Source organism: Gorilla gorilla, chromosome 2 (assembly GCF_029281585.2).
Source record: "Gorilla gorilla gorilla isolate KB3781 chromosome 2, NHGRI_mGorGor1-v2.1_pri, whole genome shotgun sequence".
In the NCBI taxonomy this organism is placed as follows: Eukaryota; Metazoa; Chordata; class Mammalia; order Primates; family Hominidae; genus Gorilla; species Gorilla gorilla.
This window is the reverse complement of record NC_086017.1, coordinates 181,976,491-181,995,414: the sequence shown is the minus strand read 5'-3', so window position 1 is coordinate 181,995,414 and position 18,924 is coordinate 181,976,491. Positions and strand designations below refer to the sequence as shown.

The window sequence follows — 18,924 nt, the reverse complement described above, 5'->3', positions numbered from 1 at the left end:
TCTGCGCGCCTCGCGAGTTCTGACGATCGTCATGTGATAACTGCCACGCACCTGATGGCAGGGGCCACTGGGTGCCTTGCTTGGTTCCCATTAAAGTCGACTGCGACCCGAACGCAACAAACCTAAGAGTTGGAAGGCGCAAGTTCCTCTCCCAGCGAGCTCACCCTCAGCAACCAGGCTGCTGAAAGTGCGCTCCACGCCGGAAGTGCACTAATCCGCAGCACGTGGGGTTGCCAGGGCGCTCTTCACGTGACTGGGCGGAGCCTCGGGAATCTGGTAGCCAATGGTGGCCCGAGAGGGCGGTGCCTGTGACGCTCCGGGGCCTATCCCGGAAATAGGGCTGAGTGGGGGCGGGTAAGGGCGGGGAGGCTGGGGTGTGGAAAGTGTGGCGGCCCCGCCCCGTCTCTTGGAATTGCCGCGGCCGCGACCGCCGCCGCCGGCGCCGCTGCTGTAGGGGACCAGCGCGGGTGCGCAGACGAAAGGCGCTCTTTGCCAGCTGAAAGGTTGAAGACCTGGGGAAAAGCTGGTGGGGAAAAGCTGGTGGGGATGGGGCCAGAGCGAGGCAGGGCCGGGGAAGGCGCCCAGAACCCAGCGCTGACCGAGAGAAAGAAGGAGAATGGATGGGGGAACAGAGGCGAGCGCGGGACCCGCCGGGGCTCAGGCCCTAGTGGGGCCGGGCCGGGCCGGGCCGGGCCGAGCTGAGCCCTGGATGCCGGCAGAACAGGGGGCGCCTGTGCGGCCGCGGCGGCGGCGTTGAAGGGTGGAGGGCGGGGTGCGCGCCAGCTAGCAGAGGGCCGGGTGCTGCCGGCCAGGTTCTGTTACCCCGCATCCTTCGCGGGGACCTGCGGCCTGGGCTGGGTCCCCCGCAGTAGGGTTCGGGGCGGCGGCCGAGGGCTGGGCGGCGGGGGAAGGTCGCCAGCTTCTGCGGCGGGGCGATGGGGGCCGCAACCTGCTGTTTCCAGCACGGAGGAGCGCCCAGGGCGGGTGTCCCCACCCTCAGCGAGCTCCTCTGCGACTTCTCATCCCACCTCCCCAAGCAGTAGCTGGAAAAGTTTGTAGAGGCCAGAGTTAGGAAGTGGCCACTAGTCTAGAGTGGGTGTTCCTTACATGCAGAAATAACGGGCCCATGATGCTTGGCACATAACTTGTCCGAAATGAGACGTTTCCCTGCCTACATACCCGTTGTTAAAATGCAAACACAAACTTTTTGTGTAGTTCCCACGGAAAAACTACCATCTCCCCGGCCCACCATGGCAGACGAAATTGATTTCACTACTGGAGATGCCGGGGCTTCCAGCACTTACCCTATGCAGTGCTCGGCCTTGCGCAAAAACGGCTTCGTGGTGCTCAAAGGACGACCATGCAAAATAGTGGAGATGTCAACTTCCAAAACTGGAAAGCATGGTCATGCCAAGGTAAGTACCCTTGCAGATCAGGCTTTGGCTTCGGCGTTGGGACTTTGATCATTTGTATTCCGTTACAGATCATGAGATTTCTATACTTAAAATTTTGTAATAAGCACTATTTTTTCCTTCCCACAATTACTGGGTAATCAGTTATTACGTTGAATACTTAAAGGTAGCATTCCCTTCTTGGGCCCTTACAATGTTCATTAACTGGGAACTGAAACTTTCCTGAATCCTAGTGACCTATAATATCTATTCAGTTTACAGATGAGAAAACCTGTTCTAGCAATTCTAAGAAATCTACACTTTATTTTTCTTGTGTAATCTCCTAATTGAATCACTGGTCTATATTGGGTCTTGACATGTCGTGATGCTGTTTAGTTGTTTACTGCCTCTTAATTGTAAGACCACTACATTTTTTTTTAAGTAAAATTAGATGACCTTGGAAGGAGGAGAAAAAGAATCTGTCGTAATCAGCATTGGTATTGTGCTCTTGTGTGTGTAATGAGTGATATACTTGGCAGAGATTAAACAGGTTTCCTGTTCTCCTCTGTTAGGTTCACCTTGTTGGAATTGATATTTTCACGGGCAAAAAATATGAAGATATTTGTCCTTCTACTCACAACATGGATGTTCCAAATATTAAGAGAAATGATTATCAAGTAAGCACTGATTTTCTTTAGAATGTTGCTTGTTTCTTCAAGGTGCAAATACTTTGTACTATCAGTAATAATTTGACAAAACCCAAGAGTAGTTTTGTAGGTTTTTCTAACCAATTATTAGGCACCAGCTATCTTAGAAATTGGAGAAATAGTGATGTTTAACACATGTACTTTTCTAGGATTATTGCTAGTTTGCTATTTTTTTCACATTCTTGCATTTTTTAAAAAGTCAAATACTTATTAGTGTTCCTCAGGCCAAGTGACTGCATATTGCAATTAAGTCCAGTGTTTAGTAAAAGTACTATTCTCTCTGTTGTAAAATATTTCTTGTTCTAATTTAAAACATCCCTCCTGGATGTTTTGTTTCTTTTCACTGATCAGACCTGAGACATTCAAGAAACTACTGAAATTCATGTTCCTACCAAGTTTTTGCATTAATGAATGTTAGTCAGAACTTGACATTCTTAAGTAGAGAAATAAGTTGAAAGCCATAAATATAAAGGATAAAGTACATGGTCACTGAGTATGGTGAAGAAAACACAAAAACTATATAATTGGTTAAATTATATTTAGTGACCATGCTATGACCTTTTGCTAAATTATATATGTAAATTTCAAGTTTTAGTTCCAGTTATACATTTGGGTAGGTCATATTTAATGATAGCATTTTGTTGTTTGAAGTATTGATGATAACAAAATAATTGACCTTATAGGATGTGGAAGCTCAGATTACCTATAACTAAAGCTTTTCTTGAAAGTCTTCAATTTCTGTATCAAGCATACCATATATCAAACTCATTTCTGCTCATTTTACATAGTGAAAAATACAAAGTTGACACTGGTATTTGTTTTATCCGACTTAAACTGATTTTTTTCTGTACCCTTTGTTGTATTGTATAAATTTCTTTTAATGTTGCTATCAACTGCACTTACGCAATGATTTCCTTTTGCTGTTTGTCCACATGCAAACATACTTTTTTGTGGTTTTAATCTAGTAAACACTTTTATATTTTCACTTTCCTACTTGTCATAAATGTTTTCTAGGTTGCTTTGAAGTCTTTGTAGAAATTTGACTTGTCTTGCAAGTGGGTTTTTTTAACCAGGTATATCTGGGTTTGGATCTAGTTCTGTCACTTTCTAGTTGGATGATTTTGGACAAGTTATACAACCTTTCTGAGCCTGTTTTCTCATCTACAAAATAGGGATAATAGGAGGATTAAATGAGAAAATGTACCCCATAAGAACTCCATAAGTAGATACGTACCAAAAAGTGCTGTTCTGTTTCCCCCTTTTCCTATGTAAAAATTCTACTTAATCATTTCATTATTGTTGGAGCACCAAATTTGATGTGGTACATAGTAGGTGCTCGAAAAATATTTGTTAAATGTATATGTGATTACTGAATGTGGTTGAGATAGTACAGCAGGCTAAAGTTGAGCATAGAATGTTGTCAAAATTGGGTTTCTCTTTTCATCGTAAAGTATGAAAGCTTTGACTATTCAATATTAATTATATTCCGTAATATTCATTCAATATAGAATGCTTTTGCCTGTTGCATGTTTCAGAAAGATGGTATCAGCAGTTCAGATAATTACTATTATACTAGGATAAGGTTAGCCAGTCATTGATTGGAGCTCAAGACTTAAAGGAAAAATTTGGTTTGGGTCCTAGACTAGGATGAGGCAAATGAAGTGAGGGAGGCTCTTGCCTCAGGCACAAAATTTTAAATAAAGACAGAACTAGTAACAATGACAAGCCATATAGGAGCTCAAGGCGCAAAGAAAATTAATTCTGATCCCATCTTTATTTAGAATTTTGGTATTTTATCATAGGATTTTTGCATTAATTCTAATTTTTTAAAATATTGCATTAAAATGCCTATCTGATCACTGAGGTTTTTTTGGTGCCTTTAATTTTGCACCCGAGACAAGTGTCTTACTTCACCCTTGTCCCAACCCTTGGTATGTACTCCGCACTGCAAAGTGGATAAGAGGATGATTTAAGCCAGGCAGGCCTGGTCCTAGTCTTACTTTGGCACTTAATAGCTGTGTGACCTTGGTTGACAAGTTACTTAACCTGTTTTGCTTCCATTTCTTTCTTTATAAAGCAGAGACATAAATAATAACGCCTCATGGGATCATTTTGAGGTTTAATTAGTTAATACAACAATGCCTGGCATAGAAAGTACTCATTATTTCTCTGCTCTTCATTTTCAAGTCAGCATAGAAAAATAACTTATTTCTGTTAATTTTTTAAAAAACTAGTTCTCCAACCTGGGCAATGTGGTGAGACGCCATCTTTACAAAATACAGAAAAAAAAAAAATTAGCGAGGCATGGTGGTGTACACAGCTGTAGTCCCAGCAGACCCAGAGGCTGAGGTGGGAGGATCACTTGAGCCTTGGGAGGTCAAGGCTGCACTAAGCTGTGATAACTCCACTGCACTCTAGCCTGGGTGACAGAGTGGGACCCTGTCTCAAAAAAAAAAGTTCTGTGGGCCTTTCTATTTATATTTATTGTGCTATGGTGGTCTTCACTTACCTAACCAAGTACCTTGATTAAATATCTACTCATTATTTGGCTGTGTGTAATCCTTTATATTTGCTGAATTCAATATTTTGAGTGCCCGTTCGGCAGTTGGCTAAAGAGAAATATGTATTCTGTTCATTATAATAATTAAAAAGTAAACAGGAAACAAAACGTATTAATATTTATAGTTTTAATTTTATGTGTTTTAAAATAAGTTCAGAATGAAAGAAAAATTGTCTCCTAACTTCTCATTCAAGATTAGCTTGGATTAGAATTGCTCATTTACATTACTTCTCCCAAAAGTAGTTATAGATGTCCGGGACTGAGTGATGTTGAAAATTATAAATGCATCCAGATAGATCTTTGGGAATCCCCAAATTCATACAGAAATGCTTATTCAGACTTTAGCACTCTCTGGAATCATATTTCTTTAGAAAGTTCTGTGTTGATATGAACCTCACTACAAGTTAAATGCCGTTTCTGCATTTACTACAGTTTTACCTGTCATTTGAAAACCATTTTCCAGAAGGAAAACTAATTACTATAGACACATAAAGTATATATTGTAGACCTTTGGATTATTAGTGAATTGCCAAAACTGTGACTATTAAATCCTAGTATATTCTTCAAATAAGTAGTATATTATTTGAATGTTGAGATATGTTAATTGAATTCAAATAAGTAGTATATCATTTGAATGCTGATATGTTAATTGAATTCAAATAAGTAGTATATTATTTGAATGTTTAAATATGTTAATTGAATTCCTTGAGCTTAAAGTCTTTTTATAATTTTTACCTGTTTCATGGGAATCCTTGTGTTCTCAGATGGAAGCAGTCTTTCTTTGGAAATAGAAAACCTCTAAAGCAATAGGGCCCAATATTGCGAGGACTAGAAGCAAATATTTGTTAGAGGATCATTAAGGGTAATCATGAGAAGAGCCACTAACTTTAGTTCCTAGACCTGTGTATTCTACCTATAGGAAAAATAGCATCATATATTGAAATATATTGTAACGTGCAAAAAACAGCACTCCAGGCCGACAAAGTACCATTCAGCAGGTGCCATATTTGAGTCTTCACTAGGCCGATCCACAGAGGCAAGCTGTTTTGGAATGATAGGGTACGTGAGCCAGCGAATTATCTGGGTGTTGCACTGCCTTGTTACTTTGCCTGTAAAATTAGTTTTCTAGTCAGAAGTGATGCAATGTGAGATACTATGACAGGAATGAGGTATTCTGTAAATTGAGATGAGATTTTAGCAGAAGCACTGCAGGCAAGAAAGGCAAATCCATATGTAGAGTAAAACTATTGCAATAAGAAAAAATCGCTGCCTGTTTCATGATGGAAGGGGTACAGTCAGGTGGCCAGCTGTTCTGGGAAACATATTAAGACTTCTTGTTCTTCTGTTCTGGGTTCTTCTTCTGCCATATCAAGACTGTCCTGTTTCTGTGAGGTTTTCAGTAGTGGCTGTAGTCAGATCAGTCTTGGTGAGAGAAAGCCTGTGTCATTGATCCCACTGAGCAAAGACGAGAGAAGCTACAAAAAGAAGCTGAGACCAGGCACGGTGGCTCACACCTGTAATCCCAGCACTTTGGGAGGCCAAGGCGGGCAGATCACGAGGTCAAGAGATTGAGACCATCCTGGCCAACATGGTGAAACCCCGTCTCTAATAAATACAAAAATTAGCCAGGCGTGGTGGTGCATGCCTGTAATCCCAGCTATTCAGGAGGCTGAGGCAGGAGAATCACTTGAACCTGGGAGGCAGAGGTTGCAGTGAGCTAAGATCCCACCATTGCACTCCAGCCTGGGCAACAGAGCAAGACTCCATCTCAAAAAAAAAAAAAAAAAAAAAAAGGAAGGCTTCTGTACATCTCTACAAAAAATACAAAAATTAGCTGGGTGTGGTGACAGGCACCTGTAACCCCAGCTACTTGGGAGGCTGAGGCAGGAGAATCAATTGAACCTGGGAGGTGGAAGTTGCAGTGAGCCAAGATCACACCACTGCACTGTAGCCTGGTGACAGAGCAAGACTCGGTCTCAAAAAAAAAAAAAAAAAAAAAAAAAAAAGCTGAATGGCATTCACACATTAGCTCATAATCAGTGCAAATCCACACTTCTGGTTCTGTCTTCTTTCAGGTCCAGTGCTTGAAGTTCTTCCCAAACCCACTTTCAGGTTGACCCCTGAATGGTGTCATCATATAATACATAACCATCATTGTGAATATTTTCCTTTCTCAGTCAGCTGGTCATAGGCAACTGTCCATCTAGTCATTGGTATCAGTTGAAGGAGAAGTGTCAGTGTGGTAAGACAAAGTGTTTTCTGAGTCTGAGCCACTTCTTATACAACTTGTTTGTACCTTTAGGTCCTTCTCAAGCTGATCTCATATATGCTACTTCCACTCAATGATGGAGAGCTGCTGTGCCTTCCCAGTTGTGTGGCTTGATGGGTCAGATGATGGGTCAGGTTATGGTGGTGTTATTTGCTTAGGCTGTATAATAATAGTGATCAAGCATTCAGTCTCTCAGATCACTGTATAATAATAGTGATCAAGCATTCAGGGACCAGCAACTCTAAGGAAGTAGCACAAGAGTGCTACACTCTGGGGGAAAAGAAGGAAGAAATAAAAAGGAATAGGTGTTACCTAAACAAGTCTGGTTGTTTTGAAATAGATTGAGAAACAAAATTAAATTCAGAAATTAGAACTAAGAAGGCACCTGTCCAGGCACTGTGGCTCACGCGGGTAATCCCAGCACTTTGGGAGGCCGAGGCGGGCGGATCAGGAGATCAGGAGTTCGAGACCACCAGGGAGGTGGAGGTTGTAGTGAGCCAAGATCGCGCCACTGCACTCCAGCCTGGCGACAGAGCTAGACTCCATCTCAAAAAAAAAAAAAAAGAAGGCACCTGTAGGGATAATATACCTTCTCCAGCCTTCTGTTGTATATCAGTAGTACAAATGCAGGCAAAATAGTTTCCCAATAATTCCCCCTTTTCAGTGTTCTTTCCTACTCTGACTACATCTAAGACAGAATCTGCAGTCATTAACTCTCCCCACACTCCCTTTTAGATCATGTTTTGCTTCCTTAGCTTACTGTGCCTCCCAGCACTTAGTGGTTACAGTGCTCATTCTAGAATTCATATATGCTATAGCATTTTTTGTTTCACTTTTTATTGTGGAAATTTTCAAAGTATAGTATAATGAATCCTATGTACCTGTCACTCAGCTTCAACAATTACCAGTGTGATTAATTCTGTCTCTGCAATTTTTTGACAGACACTGGATCATTTCTTCTGTAGACTTTCCCACTGTATGGATTTTGCTAATTGCATTTCCTTGTTTTTTAACATGTTCCTCTGTCCCTTGTGTTTCCTGAAACTTGGTAGTAACATGTAGAGTCTTAATCAGATTCAGTTCAGATTTTTATTTTCTTCCTTTCTTTCCTTTAACAGGACTACTCCATAATGTTCTATGCAATCATTAGGTAAATAAGTCTGATTGTTTCTCCTTTTGTGATATTATCAGATATGTGAATACTGCCTCAATCTATTAATTGGAGGAGACAAAATTTATGATCTGTCATTCCTTCATTTGTTTCTCTTAGCCAGAATACTTCTATAAAAAGAAACTTCCCTTCATCAATTTTTGTTTGTTTGTTTGCCTTAAGAGACAGTACCAGTGTCTGTGTGTGTAGCGGGGGTGGGTGTATTTGACTCTTTCCTTTTAAGGTACAGTTTATAAAATAAATTGGTTCCTAGTATCCACTAAAGATGATGAAACACATATTTTTTTCATTATAAACTCGAGCATTTAAACATATTTGTGTTTCAATCCATTGTTGTTAGTGTCCTTATTTATTCTCACATTGTTCCATCTTGGCCAGTGGGAGCTTATTCAAGTTAGCTCTTGAGTCCCTTTGACATGGGCCTAATTTTAATTCTCCTTGATAGCTCCTTGCTTTTTAGTACAACAGCTTCTCCAGGTTCATCTTACACACTTCCTGATCTGGACCTGGAATTATCCAAGGAGCCCTAGAATATTTTAGTAGGAAATAAAAAATACCCCATTCTTTTTTTTTTTTTTTTTTTTTTTGAGATGGAGTCTTGCTCTGCCACCCAGGCTGGAGTGCAGTGGTGTGATCTCAGCTCACTACAACCTCTGCTTCCTGGGTTCAAGTGATGCTCCTGCCTCAGCCTCCCAAGTAGCTGGGACTCCAGGTGCCATCACATCTGGCTAATTTTTGTATTTTTAGTAGAGACAAGGTTTTGCCATATTGGCCAGGTTGGTCTCGAACTCCTGACCTCAAATGATCCGCCTGCCTTGGCCTCCCAAAGTGCTAGGATTACAGGTGTGAGCCACCGCACCCAGCCAAAAATACCACATTCTGATAGCATTATAACATTATATACTGCTCAGGAGCTTGGTACGCCTCCACATGCCTAACATCTCTAAAGTTTTTTGACCCTCACCTCTGCTGTCTCCCTGCTTGCTACTAACAATAATTACTTTCTACCAAAAAAAAAAAAAATTGTTCAAAAACATCTAAAAGTGATCAAATCAGTAGGTTTGTTTAAAGGTAAAGGACCAGAAGAAGATACTTACAACAATTTCCTTACCATCCCCACCTTCCAACTCTATAGAGTCAGAGAGGCCTTTGAGAGAAGATAGAAACATTTGCACAAAAATATGCTTGGGGACTTGATGATGACACTGTTGGCTTTTTATTTTTTCTTAAAGCTTGCAAATTACAAAGGGGGAAAGTGTAACTTTGGAGTGGAAAAATCTGGCAGATAACTACCTTAGTCAGCGTATCAAAGTTGGCATCACTTGTAATGGGACAAATTGGCATTTGCCTCCTGATAGGATACTCTGAGGGCACATCATTTGTATAGTATTCCTTTCAAAAATGCATTACCTTAATCATGAGGAAACAGTGAGACAAACACAAACTGAGGAATATTCTATAAAACAGTGAACCCCCAGGAGTTTGAGACCAGCCTGGGCAACACAGGAAGACCCTGTATCTACAAAAAATAAAAATTAAAAAAATAAAAAATAAAAAAAACCCCAACAGGCATAGTGGTTGTATGCCTATGGTCCCAGTAACTCGGGAGGCTGAGTTGGGTGGATCACTTGAGCCCTGGAGGTTGAGGCTGCAGTGAGTCATGATCATGCCACCACACTCGTGCCTGCATGAAAGAGCAAGACCTGGTCTCACAAAAACCAAACCCCCCAAAAAACAAAAAGATGCCATGAGAGTTAAAGGGTGGGGGAAACTGTTAGAATTAAGAGACTAAACTGACATGGTAGCCAGATAAATACAAGATATGACCCTGGAGTTAGGGAAATAAGTTGCTATCAAGGACAATACTAGGACAATTGGCAAATTTAAATATGTACTATATATTGAATAATAGGTTATCAATATTAAATTCCCTGATTTTGAAAAATAAATTGTTGTTATCTAAGAGTATATCCTTGTTCTTGAGAAAAATACACTGAAGTTTTAATTGCTGAAAAGTCATGGCTGTTGCACTGAAGTATTTATTGCTGAAGAATCATGATCTTTGGAACTTACTCTCAATAGTTCTGTAAAAATAATAAGAATGTATATGATATACATATATATAGGATGTATACATAGAGAAAATAGTGCACATGTGATTAAATGTGAACAATGGATGTATCTAGGTAAAGGATATGGGATTTCATTGCATTATTGCAACTTTTCTATAGAACTTAAGATTTTTTAATAAACAATTCAATTTAAAAGATTGTATTAGTCCATTTTCACACTGCTATAAAGAACTACCTGAAACTGGGTAACTTATAAAGAAAAGAGATTTAACTGATTCACAGTTCCACATGGCTGGGGAGGCCTCAGGAAACTTACAATCATGGAGGAAGGTGAAAGGGAAGCAAGGCATGTTTTATATGGCAGCAGGAGAGACAGCAAGCAGGGGGGATCTGTCAAACACTTTTAAGCCATCAGATCTCATGAGAACTCACTTACTATCATGAGAACAGCATGAGGGAAACTGCCCCCATGATCCAATCACCTCCCACCAGGTCCCTCCCTTGACATGTGGGGATTATAATTCAAGATGAGATTTGGGTGAGGACACAGAGCCAAATCATATTATTCTGTCCCTGGCCCCTTCCAAATCTCATGTTCTCATATTTCAAAACACAATCTTGCCTTCTCAACAGTCCCTGAAAGTCTTAACTCATTCCAGCATTAACCTAAAAGTCCAAGTCCAAAGTCTCATCTGAAACAAGGGAAGTCCCTTCCACCTATGAGCCTGTAAAATGAAAAGCAAGTCAGTTACTTCCTAGAAACAATGAGGATACAGGCATTGGGTAAATACTGTTATTTCAAATGGGAGAAATTGGCCAAAACAAAGGAGCTACAGGTCCCATACAAGTACGAAACCTAGCAGGGCAGCCATTCAGTCTTAAAGCTCCAAAATAATCTCCTTTGACTCCATGTCTTACATCCAGGGCACACTGATCCAAAAGGTAGGCTCCCAGGGTCTTGGGCAGCTCCACCCCTGTGGCTCTACAGGGTACAGCCTCTGCAGCTGCTTTCACTGGTTGATATTGAGTGCCTGTGGCTTTTCCAGGCATATGGTACACCATTCTGGAATCTAGAAGACGGTGACCCCCCTTCTCACAGCTCCACTAGGCAGTGTCCCAGTGGGGACTCTGTGTGGGGGATCTAACCTGACATTTCCCTTCCACACTGCCCTAGCAGAGGTTCTCCATGAGGGCTCTGCCCCTGCAGCAGACTTCTGCTTGGACCTCCAGGCATTTCATACATCCTCTGAAATCTAGGCGGAGGCTCCCAAACCTCAACTCTTGCCTTCTGTGTACCTGCAGGCCCAACACCACATGGAAGCCACCAAGGATTAGGGCTTACACTCTCTGAAGCAACAGCCCAAGCTGTACCTTGGCCCCTTTTAGCCACAGCTGGAGCTGGAGTGGCTGGGACACAGGGCACCAAGTCCCGAGGCTATACAGAGCAGCAGGGCCCTGGGCCTGGCCCACGAAACCATTTTTCCCTCCTAGGCCTCTGGACCTGTGTTGGGAGGGGATGCCATGAAGATATCTGGAATGCCTTGGAGACATTTTCCCCATTGTCTTGGCTATTAATATTCAGCTCCTTGTAACTGATGCAAATTTCTGCAGCTGGCTTGAATTTCTTCCCAGAAAATGGGTTTTTCTTTTCTACTACATGGTCAGGCTGTACATTTTTCAAACTTCTATGCTATGCTTCCCTTTTAAACATGAGCTCCAGTTTCAGATCATCTCTTCATGAATGCATATGACTGTACGCTTTCAAAAAAAGCCAGGTTACCTCTTGCACACTTTGCTGCTTAGAAATTTCTTATGCCAGGTAACCTAAATCATCTCTCTCAAGTTCATAGTTCCACAGATCTCTAGGGCAGGGCAAAATGCTGCCAGTCTCTTTGCTAAAGCATGGCAGGAGTGACCTTTGTTCCAGTTCCCAGTGAGTTCCTCATCTCCATCTGAAACCACCTCAGCCTGGACTTCACTGTCCATATCATTGTCAGCATTTTGTTCAAATCCATTCAACAAGTCTCTAGGAAGTTTCAAACTCTCCCTCATCTTTCTTTCTTCTGAGCCCTCTAAACTGTTGCAGTCTCTGCCTATTACCCAGTTCCAAAGTTGTTTCCTTATTTTCAGGCATCTTTATAGCAGTGGCCCAAACTCCTGGTACCAATTTTCTGTATTAGTCCTTTTTCACACTGCTATAAAGAACTACCTGAGACTGGGTAATTTATAAAGAAAAGAGATTTAATTGAGTCACAGTTCCACATGGCTATGGAGGCCTCAGGAACCATGGCAGAAGGCGAAGGGGAAGCAAGGCACATCTTACATGGCAGCAGGAGATACAGCAAGTGAGGGGGGAACTGCTAAACACTTTGAAGAGAACTCACTCACTATCATGACAACAGCATTGCGGAGACTGACCCCATGATCCAATTGCCTCCCACCAGGTCCCTCCCTCGACATGTGGGGATTACAATTCAAGATGAGATTTGGGTGGGGACACAGAGCCAAACCATATCAAAGATTAAATAATTCGTTCTCATTATTTTTGTTTTTTGTAGCTTAGTTTTATTTTTGAAAACTAATTGTATTTAATATAGCAATTTATCTTAATAAGATGTTTAATGTTTGTAAATGCATTGTTTTACTAGATGTTTTATATATTTGTACATCTGAAATGCTTTATATATTTCATTCCACAGTTTATGATTCTTAACTCTTAAAAAATAAAATAGCTCCATTACATACATCATTTTCAAACTATCAGTATTATTATTTGGCTTCTGTGTTTCAGTCACTAGTGGCATAGTAGGAACATTTAACTCTTGAAATAGACAAGCTCTGCTTTAAGGAATTACTAAAAGAACAGAAATCAGAAAGATTTGCCTTGGAATGTTGTGGTTGTTTAAAAATTACACTTCAAGCTAGGTACACTGGTGCACACCTATACTCCCAGCTCCTTGGAAGGCTAAAGCAGAGGCTCACTTGACCCCAGGAGTTCGAGGCCAGCCTAGGCAATATAATGAGACGCCCATCTTTAAAAATATATATTTTTTTTAAAAAGTTACACTTCTACCTCAAACTCCTTGCTCCCACTTCTCTACCAGCCACCTCACAAATATTTGAGGGTCTAAGAGGTTAGTTAAAAGTCTTTGTTGTAGCTCTGTAGGATTTCTTATTTTTGAGATTTCTAGACGTATAAAAACTCAAATTTCCTGTGGTAGATGGAGTTTCTGTGGAGAGCCATAGTCAGTTTTGGTAGATGGTGTATGTGGAGGAGAGCAATCCCAACGATACGCCTGGGTTATATCATGGTGGTTACAGGGGTTCAAGGACCATTGTCTTTGACTCCTTTTGTAGATATTAGCAGCTGGTATTCTGGATGGTAGCCTTTTATAAAACATGTTAGGATTCTAGGCATACTAATAGTGTACATGCTTTTATTAATAGAATAAATGAGTGGAGGTTGGTTGTTTCCTCATTCCTGTAGTAAAAGAAGTTCAGTGGTATCAAAACCATGCTTTTTTGCAGGTTGGGTTGACAACTGGGTTTTTTTTTTCACTAATGTTATCCATACACTAGTGGATTTTGTTGTTGTTGTTGTTGTTGGCTGAAGACCAAAAGTTTTCCACTTAATTTTGTTCATACTCAAATTAGAAAATGCATTGTTTGTAATAGCAAAAATAACTTTTATGCCCAGTAATGTGAAATTGGTTAAATCAGTTATAGTATGTCCATGCAGATATGTGGTAGTTAACTAAGGTAGGTTTATATTTTCTGCTTAGAAAGTATTTATAAGACATATTATTAAGTCAAAACAGCTCACTGTAAAGTACTTACAATATCTCTTTTTTTTTTTTTTTTTTTTTGAGACAGAGTCTCGCTCTGTCGCCCAGGCTGGAGTGCAGGGGCACGATCTTGGCTCACCGCAAGCTCCACCTCCTGGGTTCACGCCATTCTCCTGCCTCAGCCTCCCAAGTAGCTGGGACTACAGGTGCCTGCCACCACACCTGGCTAATTTTTTATATTTTTAGTGGAGACGAGGTTTCACTGTGTTAGCCAGGATGGTCTCAATCTCCTGACCTCATGATCCGCCCACCTCGGCCTCCCAAAGTGCTGGGATTACAGGCATGAGCCACTGCGCTTGGCCCAATATCCCATTTTGATTAAAAAAAAAAAAAAAAACAGCAACTATATTTATTTTGTGAACATAAATGGGATACACTGTAAAGAAACCTAAACTTTAACAAGGCAGAGATTGGGTATGGGAAGTACCGGGAGGAGTAAACTTATATTTCCATTCTGTACATATTTTATATTTTTTATATTTTCAGCATTTTAAATACCAAGAATATTAATGTATTACTGTGTACTTATATGAATTAATATCAATTGCAGTTTAACTATGTAAGCATTACAAAGAAGTGGATATAATCTAATCAGCACAAATGATATAATTTCTTCTAATAGCTGATATGCATTCAAGATGGTTACCTTTCCCTGCTGACAGAAACTGGTGAAGTTCGTGAGGATCTTAAACTGCCAGAAGGTGAACTAGGCAAAGAAATAGAGGGAAAATACAATGCAGGTGAAGATGTACAGGTAAAGACTTAGAGAAGGATTATTTCTGAAAACCATTTTATAAAAACTTTGACCTCAACTAGTTAACATAAAATACTACATATGGAATGTGGTTTAAAAATACTGCTAAAATGTTGAAAATGATCTCTCAGGCAGGTTTTCCGTAAAACCCTTAGAGACTCATTATCAAAGAAAGTATCAAAGTTCATTTTTGCTACATCAACATTCCTCTCAAACCCAAATTTGTTTTGAAGCTCTGCACCTGACTTTTTTTTTTCTTTGAGACGGAGTCTCCCTCTGTCACCCAGGCTGGAGTGCAGTGGCGTGATCTAAGCTCATTGCAACCTCCGCGTCCCAGGTTCAAGCGATTCTCCCCTCAGCCTCCTGAGTAGCTGGGATTGCAGCCACGTGCCACCACATCTGGCTAATTTTTGTATTTTTAGTAAAGATTGTGTTTCAGCACGTTGGCCAAGCTGGTCTTGAACTCCTGACCTCAGGTAATCCGCCCACCTTGGCCTCCCAAAAGTGCTGGGATTACAGGCCTGAGCAAGGTGCCCAGCCCTGAGCTATTCTTACAGGTAAGAAATGATGCTAGTGGAATGTTAAAGAGTGAAGGAGATTTACTGTCTTTGTTACAACTTTCAGAAATGTAATGTGTAGTAAGTGTTCAAACATTTATAGTTATTTTTCCTGTTCCCTGGAAGTTGTCTTACAAACCACTCTTTGAGAAATTCTGCTTTAGAAAACTGTAAAGAAAGTAGCTTGTTTTGGAATACCCCTTTCAGAAGTCCATATGTACAAAATATCCACAAATATACAATATATGAGGAACTAATTATATCTTCTATATGTATTATCTTCTGAATAACCTTTTGCCTGCTTTTTTCCTTCTAGGTGTCTGTCATGTGTGCAATGAGTGAAGAATATGCTGTAGCCATAAAACCCTGCAAATAAATGGAAACATCAGGCATGAACACTGTTTAGGTCTGAATCAACTGCAGATCTAATTTGGTTCTAAGTTGTCACCAAAGCTATAGCCTTCATAAGCAACCTCATTTCTTTTTTTAATTGTTTTCAGATTGTGCTGGGTTAGTTTTGCAAGCAATTGATAATTTTTAAAAAATTATCAATATGTATTTTTTTTTTAATTTTGTAGGTATGTTTCCTATAATATTCCTGTGGTTTTCAGTATGTCAGTCCAAGAAACAAACAAGATAGCTTCAGCAGATGTGATTTGTCTGAGCAAATCATTCCTGTGTTTTAGTTAAATGATAAACCAGGGTTTTAAATCAAACAATGTAGCATAAAGTGGTATTGAAGTACCACATTTAAGTTGAACTGCTCTGCATTAATTACAGATTTAATATAAAATGAACTGATTATATATTGGAATGGTTGCACTTTCAGCCTGTGTAGGGCAAACACAAATCCTTAAACAAAAATCATGTTATCAAAAACTGTCAGTTATTTTGGTGGCCACATGCAACCATGTGATTACTTTGGTCATACTATTTACCAAATTGTTGGCAAACTTGATGTAACCTTATATGGTGGTTTTAGTCCCTTCTTATGGTTGGCAGAAGGGCACTGAACTGTTGGGTGAAAGTTAGCAAGTAAGATTATAAGGAAGACACAAAAGACAGTGGCAAAGAGGGTTGATTAAATCTGTAAGTTTTTATGTGAGGACTTTGTAAGTCAGCATAAAAATGAAAAGTTGTTTCTCAGTTGTTTTTGCTTTTAACTTTGCCCCCAACGTTTAAAGGGAGTGAACTGCTTTACAGGATACTATGCAATGCTTGTTTTCCAACTATGTTGAATAAATATTAATATTTATCAGTAAATACTCCTTTCCAGCTTTTTCTTTTTTTTTTTTTTTGAGACTGAGTCTCACTCCATCAGCCAGGCTGGAGTGCAGTGGTGCAGTCTCGGCTCACTGCAACCTCTGCCTCCCGGGTTCAAGCAATTCTCCTGCCTCAGCCTCCCAAGTAGCTGGGACTACAGGTGCACGCCACCACGCCCAGCTAATTTTTTTTGTATTTTTTAGTAGAGATGGGGTTTCACCATGTTGTCTAGGCTTGTCTTGAACTCCTGACCTCAGGTGATCCACCTGCCTCAGCCTCCCAAAGTGCTGGGATTACAGGCATGAGCCACCACACCTGGCCCCTTTCCAACCATTTCTAAGTAGATTTTTTGACATTAATGTATTTATTAAACAAAAACTGAGAATTCCTTAAATTGATTTGGAATTTTTGTTAATTTTATGTCCTTTTTTTCCTAAAGTGAATTAAAGTGAATCATGGAAGCAGCATTACTTTATATGAATATTATTATTTAAGTTATTTTAAGTATATGCATTTTTTCTAATTGTTGTGTGACTTAATTCAGTTGCTGGTGTGAAATATAACTAGCAAATAATTCTATAAACTGAATTATTTTAAAAGGTATTTTAGGTGACACCACTGCATTTCTATTTCATCTTTTGAGTCATATGTATATTATTTCCAGAATTTTAGACATTATTACAGGGTTTGTGAGGACCTTTGACTCAGTAACAATCATCATATTGGAGCAAAACATAGAACAAAATCACTATCTCAGAAATACCTTAATTCTCTAAGACTGGCTCTTTGACCTCTCCCATCATGCCTTGACCTCTAAAAAGCCCTTTGTTCCTATCTTCTAAAGGAAGGTATATTATATATGATGATGTAACTGATCTAATCAGTGACTGGAAATAGCATTAGTAACAGAAGATCCGAAGTTTTAGTTGCTTAATTTGTACACACTTTTAAATGTTGTCTTAGCCTCGGCAAACCGATTTGGGGAAGAAGCAAGATACTTTAAGAGAAATACAGAGGAAATTTCTAAAGCACAAGGAATAGTGAGGTAGTAGTTAGTCGTTTTTCCTATAACATTTTAGCTTTTGCCCATCTAAAGCACAATTAAAATTAGGCTACATTCTTTCCAGTATTCTATTTAAGTACCTACTACATACTGCTCTAGTTTCTTAGTACTCTGTAATGTGTATCTTAATTGCTACTGGTTGGCATTGTAACTCATAGGAATTCCAGAAAATTATTAATCTGTGCTGCTTGCAGGTCATTCATATGGCCCCTCTTAACCATGCTGGTGTTATGATTCAGTATTAACTCTCAATTAGCATGCCCCTGTTCTTCCTAACTTGTAAAATTTCACATAAATATATTTTCAATTGTGTACAAATTAAGGGTGTACAAATTATAATAATGCATCTCTATCTTCATACTTTGAATGGCAAACGCTATTTATGCATAAATATTTTCATTTTAAGTAATATATGAAGTGTAAATACTCGATATATAAGTATAGATTTTAAAGATATGGGACTTTATTTTCACATAAGTCAATAGATGTTTCTCTAGAACAAAATATTTAGTAAAGCTTTATAAATTATATTAAAAGGAAGCAGGGAACATGTATTTTTTAACATAGAACAGATGTGACTTCATTCTTTTTAGACATCAGAAATGTTAAAGTTGATTCCCAATATTTGTTGTACTTTTTTGTAGCAAATGTTAAAAATCACGAGTTACCATGTATAGAATGTGGACTGTCATGTTGATATCATTGTACAGTGATAAGCCATTTTTATCTGTATACATTTCACCAATTTATTAACAAGTTGAATGTTTCTTTTTAGAATATTTTATTTATACTGTGAAGACTTTGTTATACCTTATTTGCTGCAACATAGATCATATCATTGCTACTTTGACTTAGCATTTGCATCATAAACATAATTATGATGTTTTTTTCATGCTCCCTTCCAGGGGCTCAGTCACTTGAAGAAACTGTTGCTAACCAAGCTCTTGACTCTGTTTCCCTTAATGATACAAGTCTCTGTACCAGCGCTTTATGTTAATTACCAAAACTCTCCTGCATCAGAGCATGATATCTATAATAGGAGATACTGCAATAAAATGATTAGGCTGTAAAATTTGGAGACACAATTTTTCATTACAACACAATTTGCGTGTGCACATGTGCGCACATAGCTTTATATGTTAGTTCTTTTTTCCAAACTCCCAACTCTTAAAAGTATTGTAGTCTGTTGGTGCCTCAACTGTTGGTAACTTTTTTTTTTTTAATTTACAACTTTCCACAACTTGTTTTTGTACTTTAAGGTTTCTCAATTCG

General features: G+C 39.5%; 1 protein-coding gene across 1 annotated transcript; it reads left to right on the top strand.

Annotated features, from left to right (window-relative positions):
* Nucleotides 1-318: 318 nt before the first annotated feature.
* EIF5A2 (eukaryotic translation initiation factor 5A2) lies at nucleotides 319-18,724 on the top strand. Its single transcript, XM_019022891.3, has 5 exons — nucleotides 319-503; nucleotides 1,216-1,415; nucleotides 1,964-2,068; nucleotides 14,638-14,769; nucleotides 15,643-18,724. The coding sequence occupies exons 2-5, from the start codon at nucleotides 1,251-1,253 to the stop codon at nucleotides 15,700-15,702; spliced, it is 462 nt and encodes a 153-aa protein (XP_018878436.1). The 5' UTR covers nucleotides 319-503; nucleotides 1,216-1,250; the 3' UTR covers nucleotides 15,703-18,724.
* The last annotated feature ends 200 nt before the right edge of the window (nucleotides 18,725-18,924 follow it).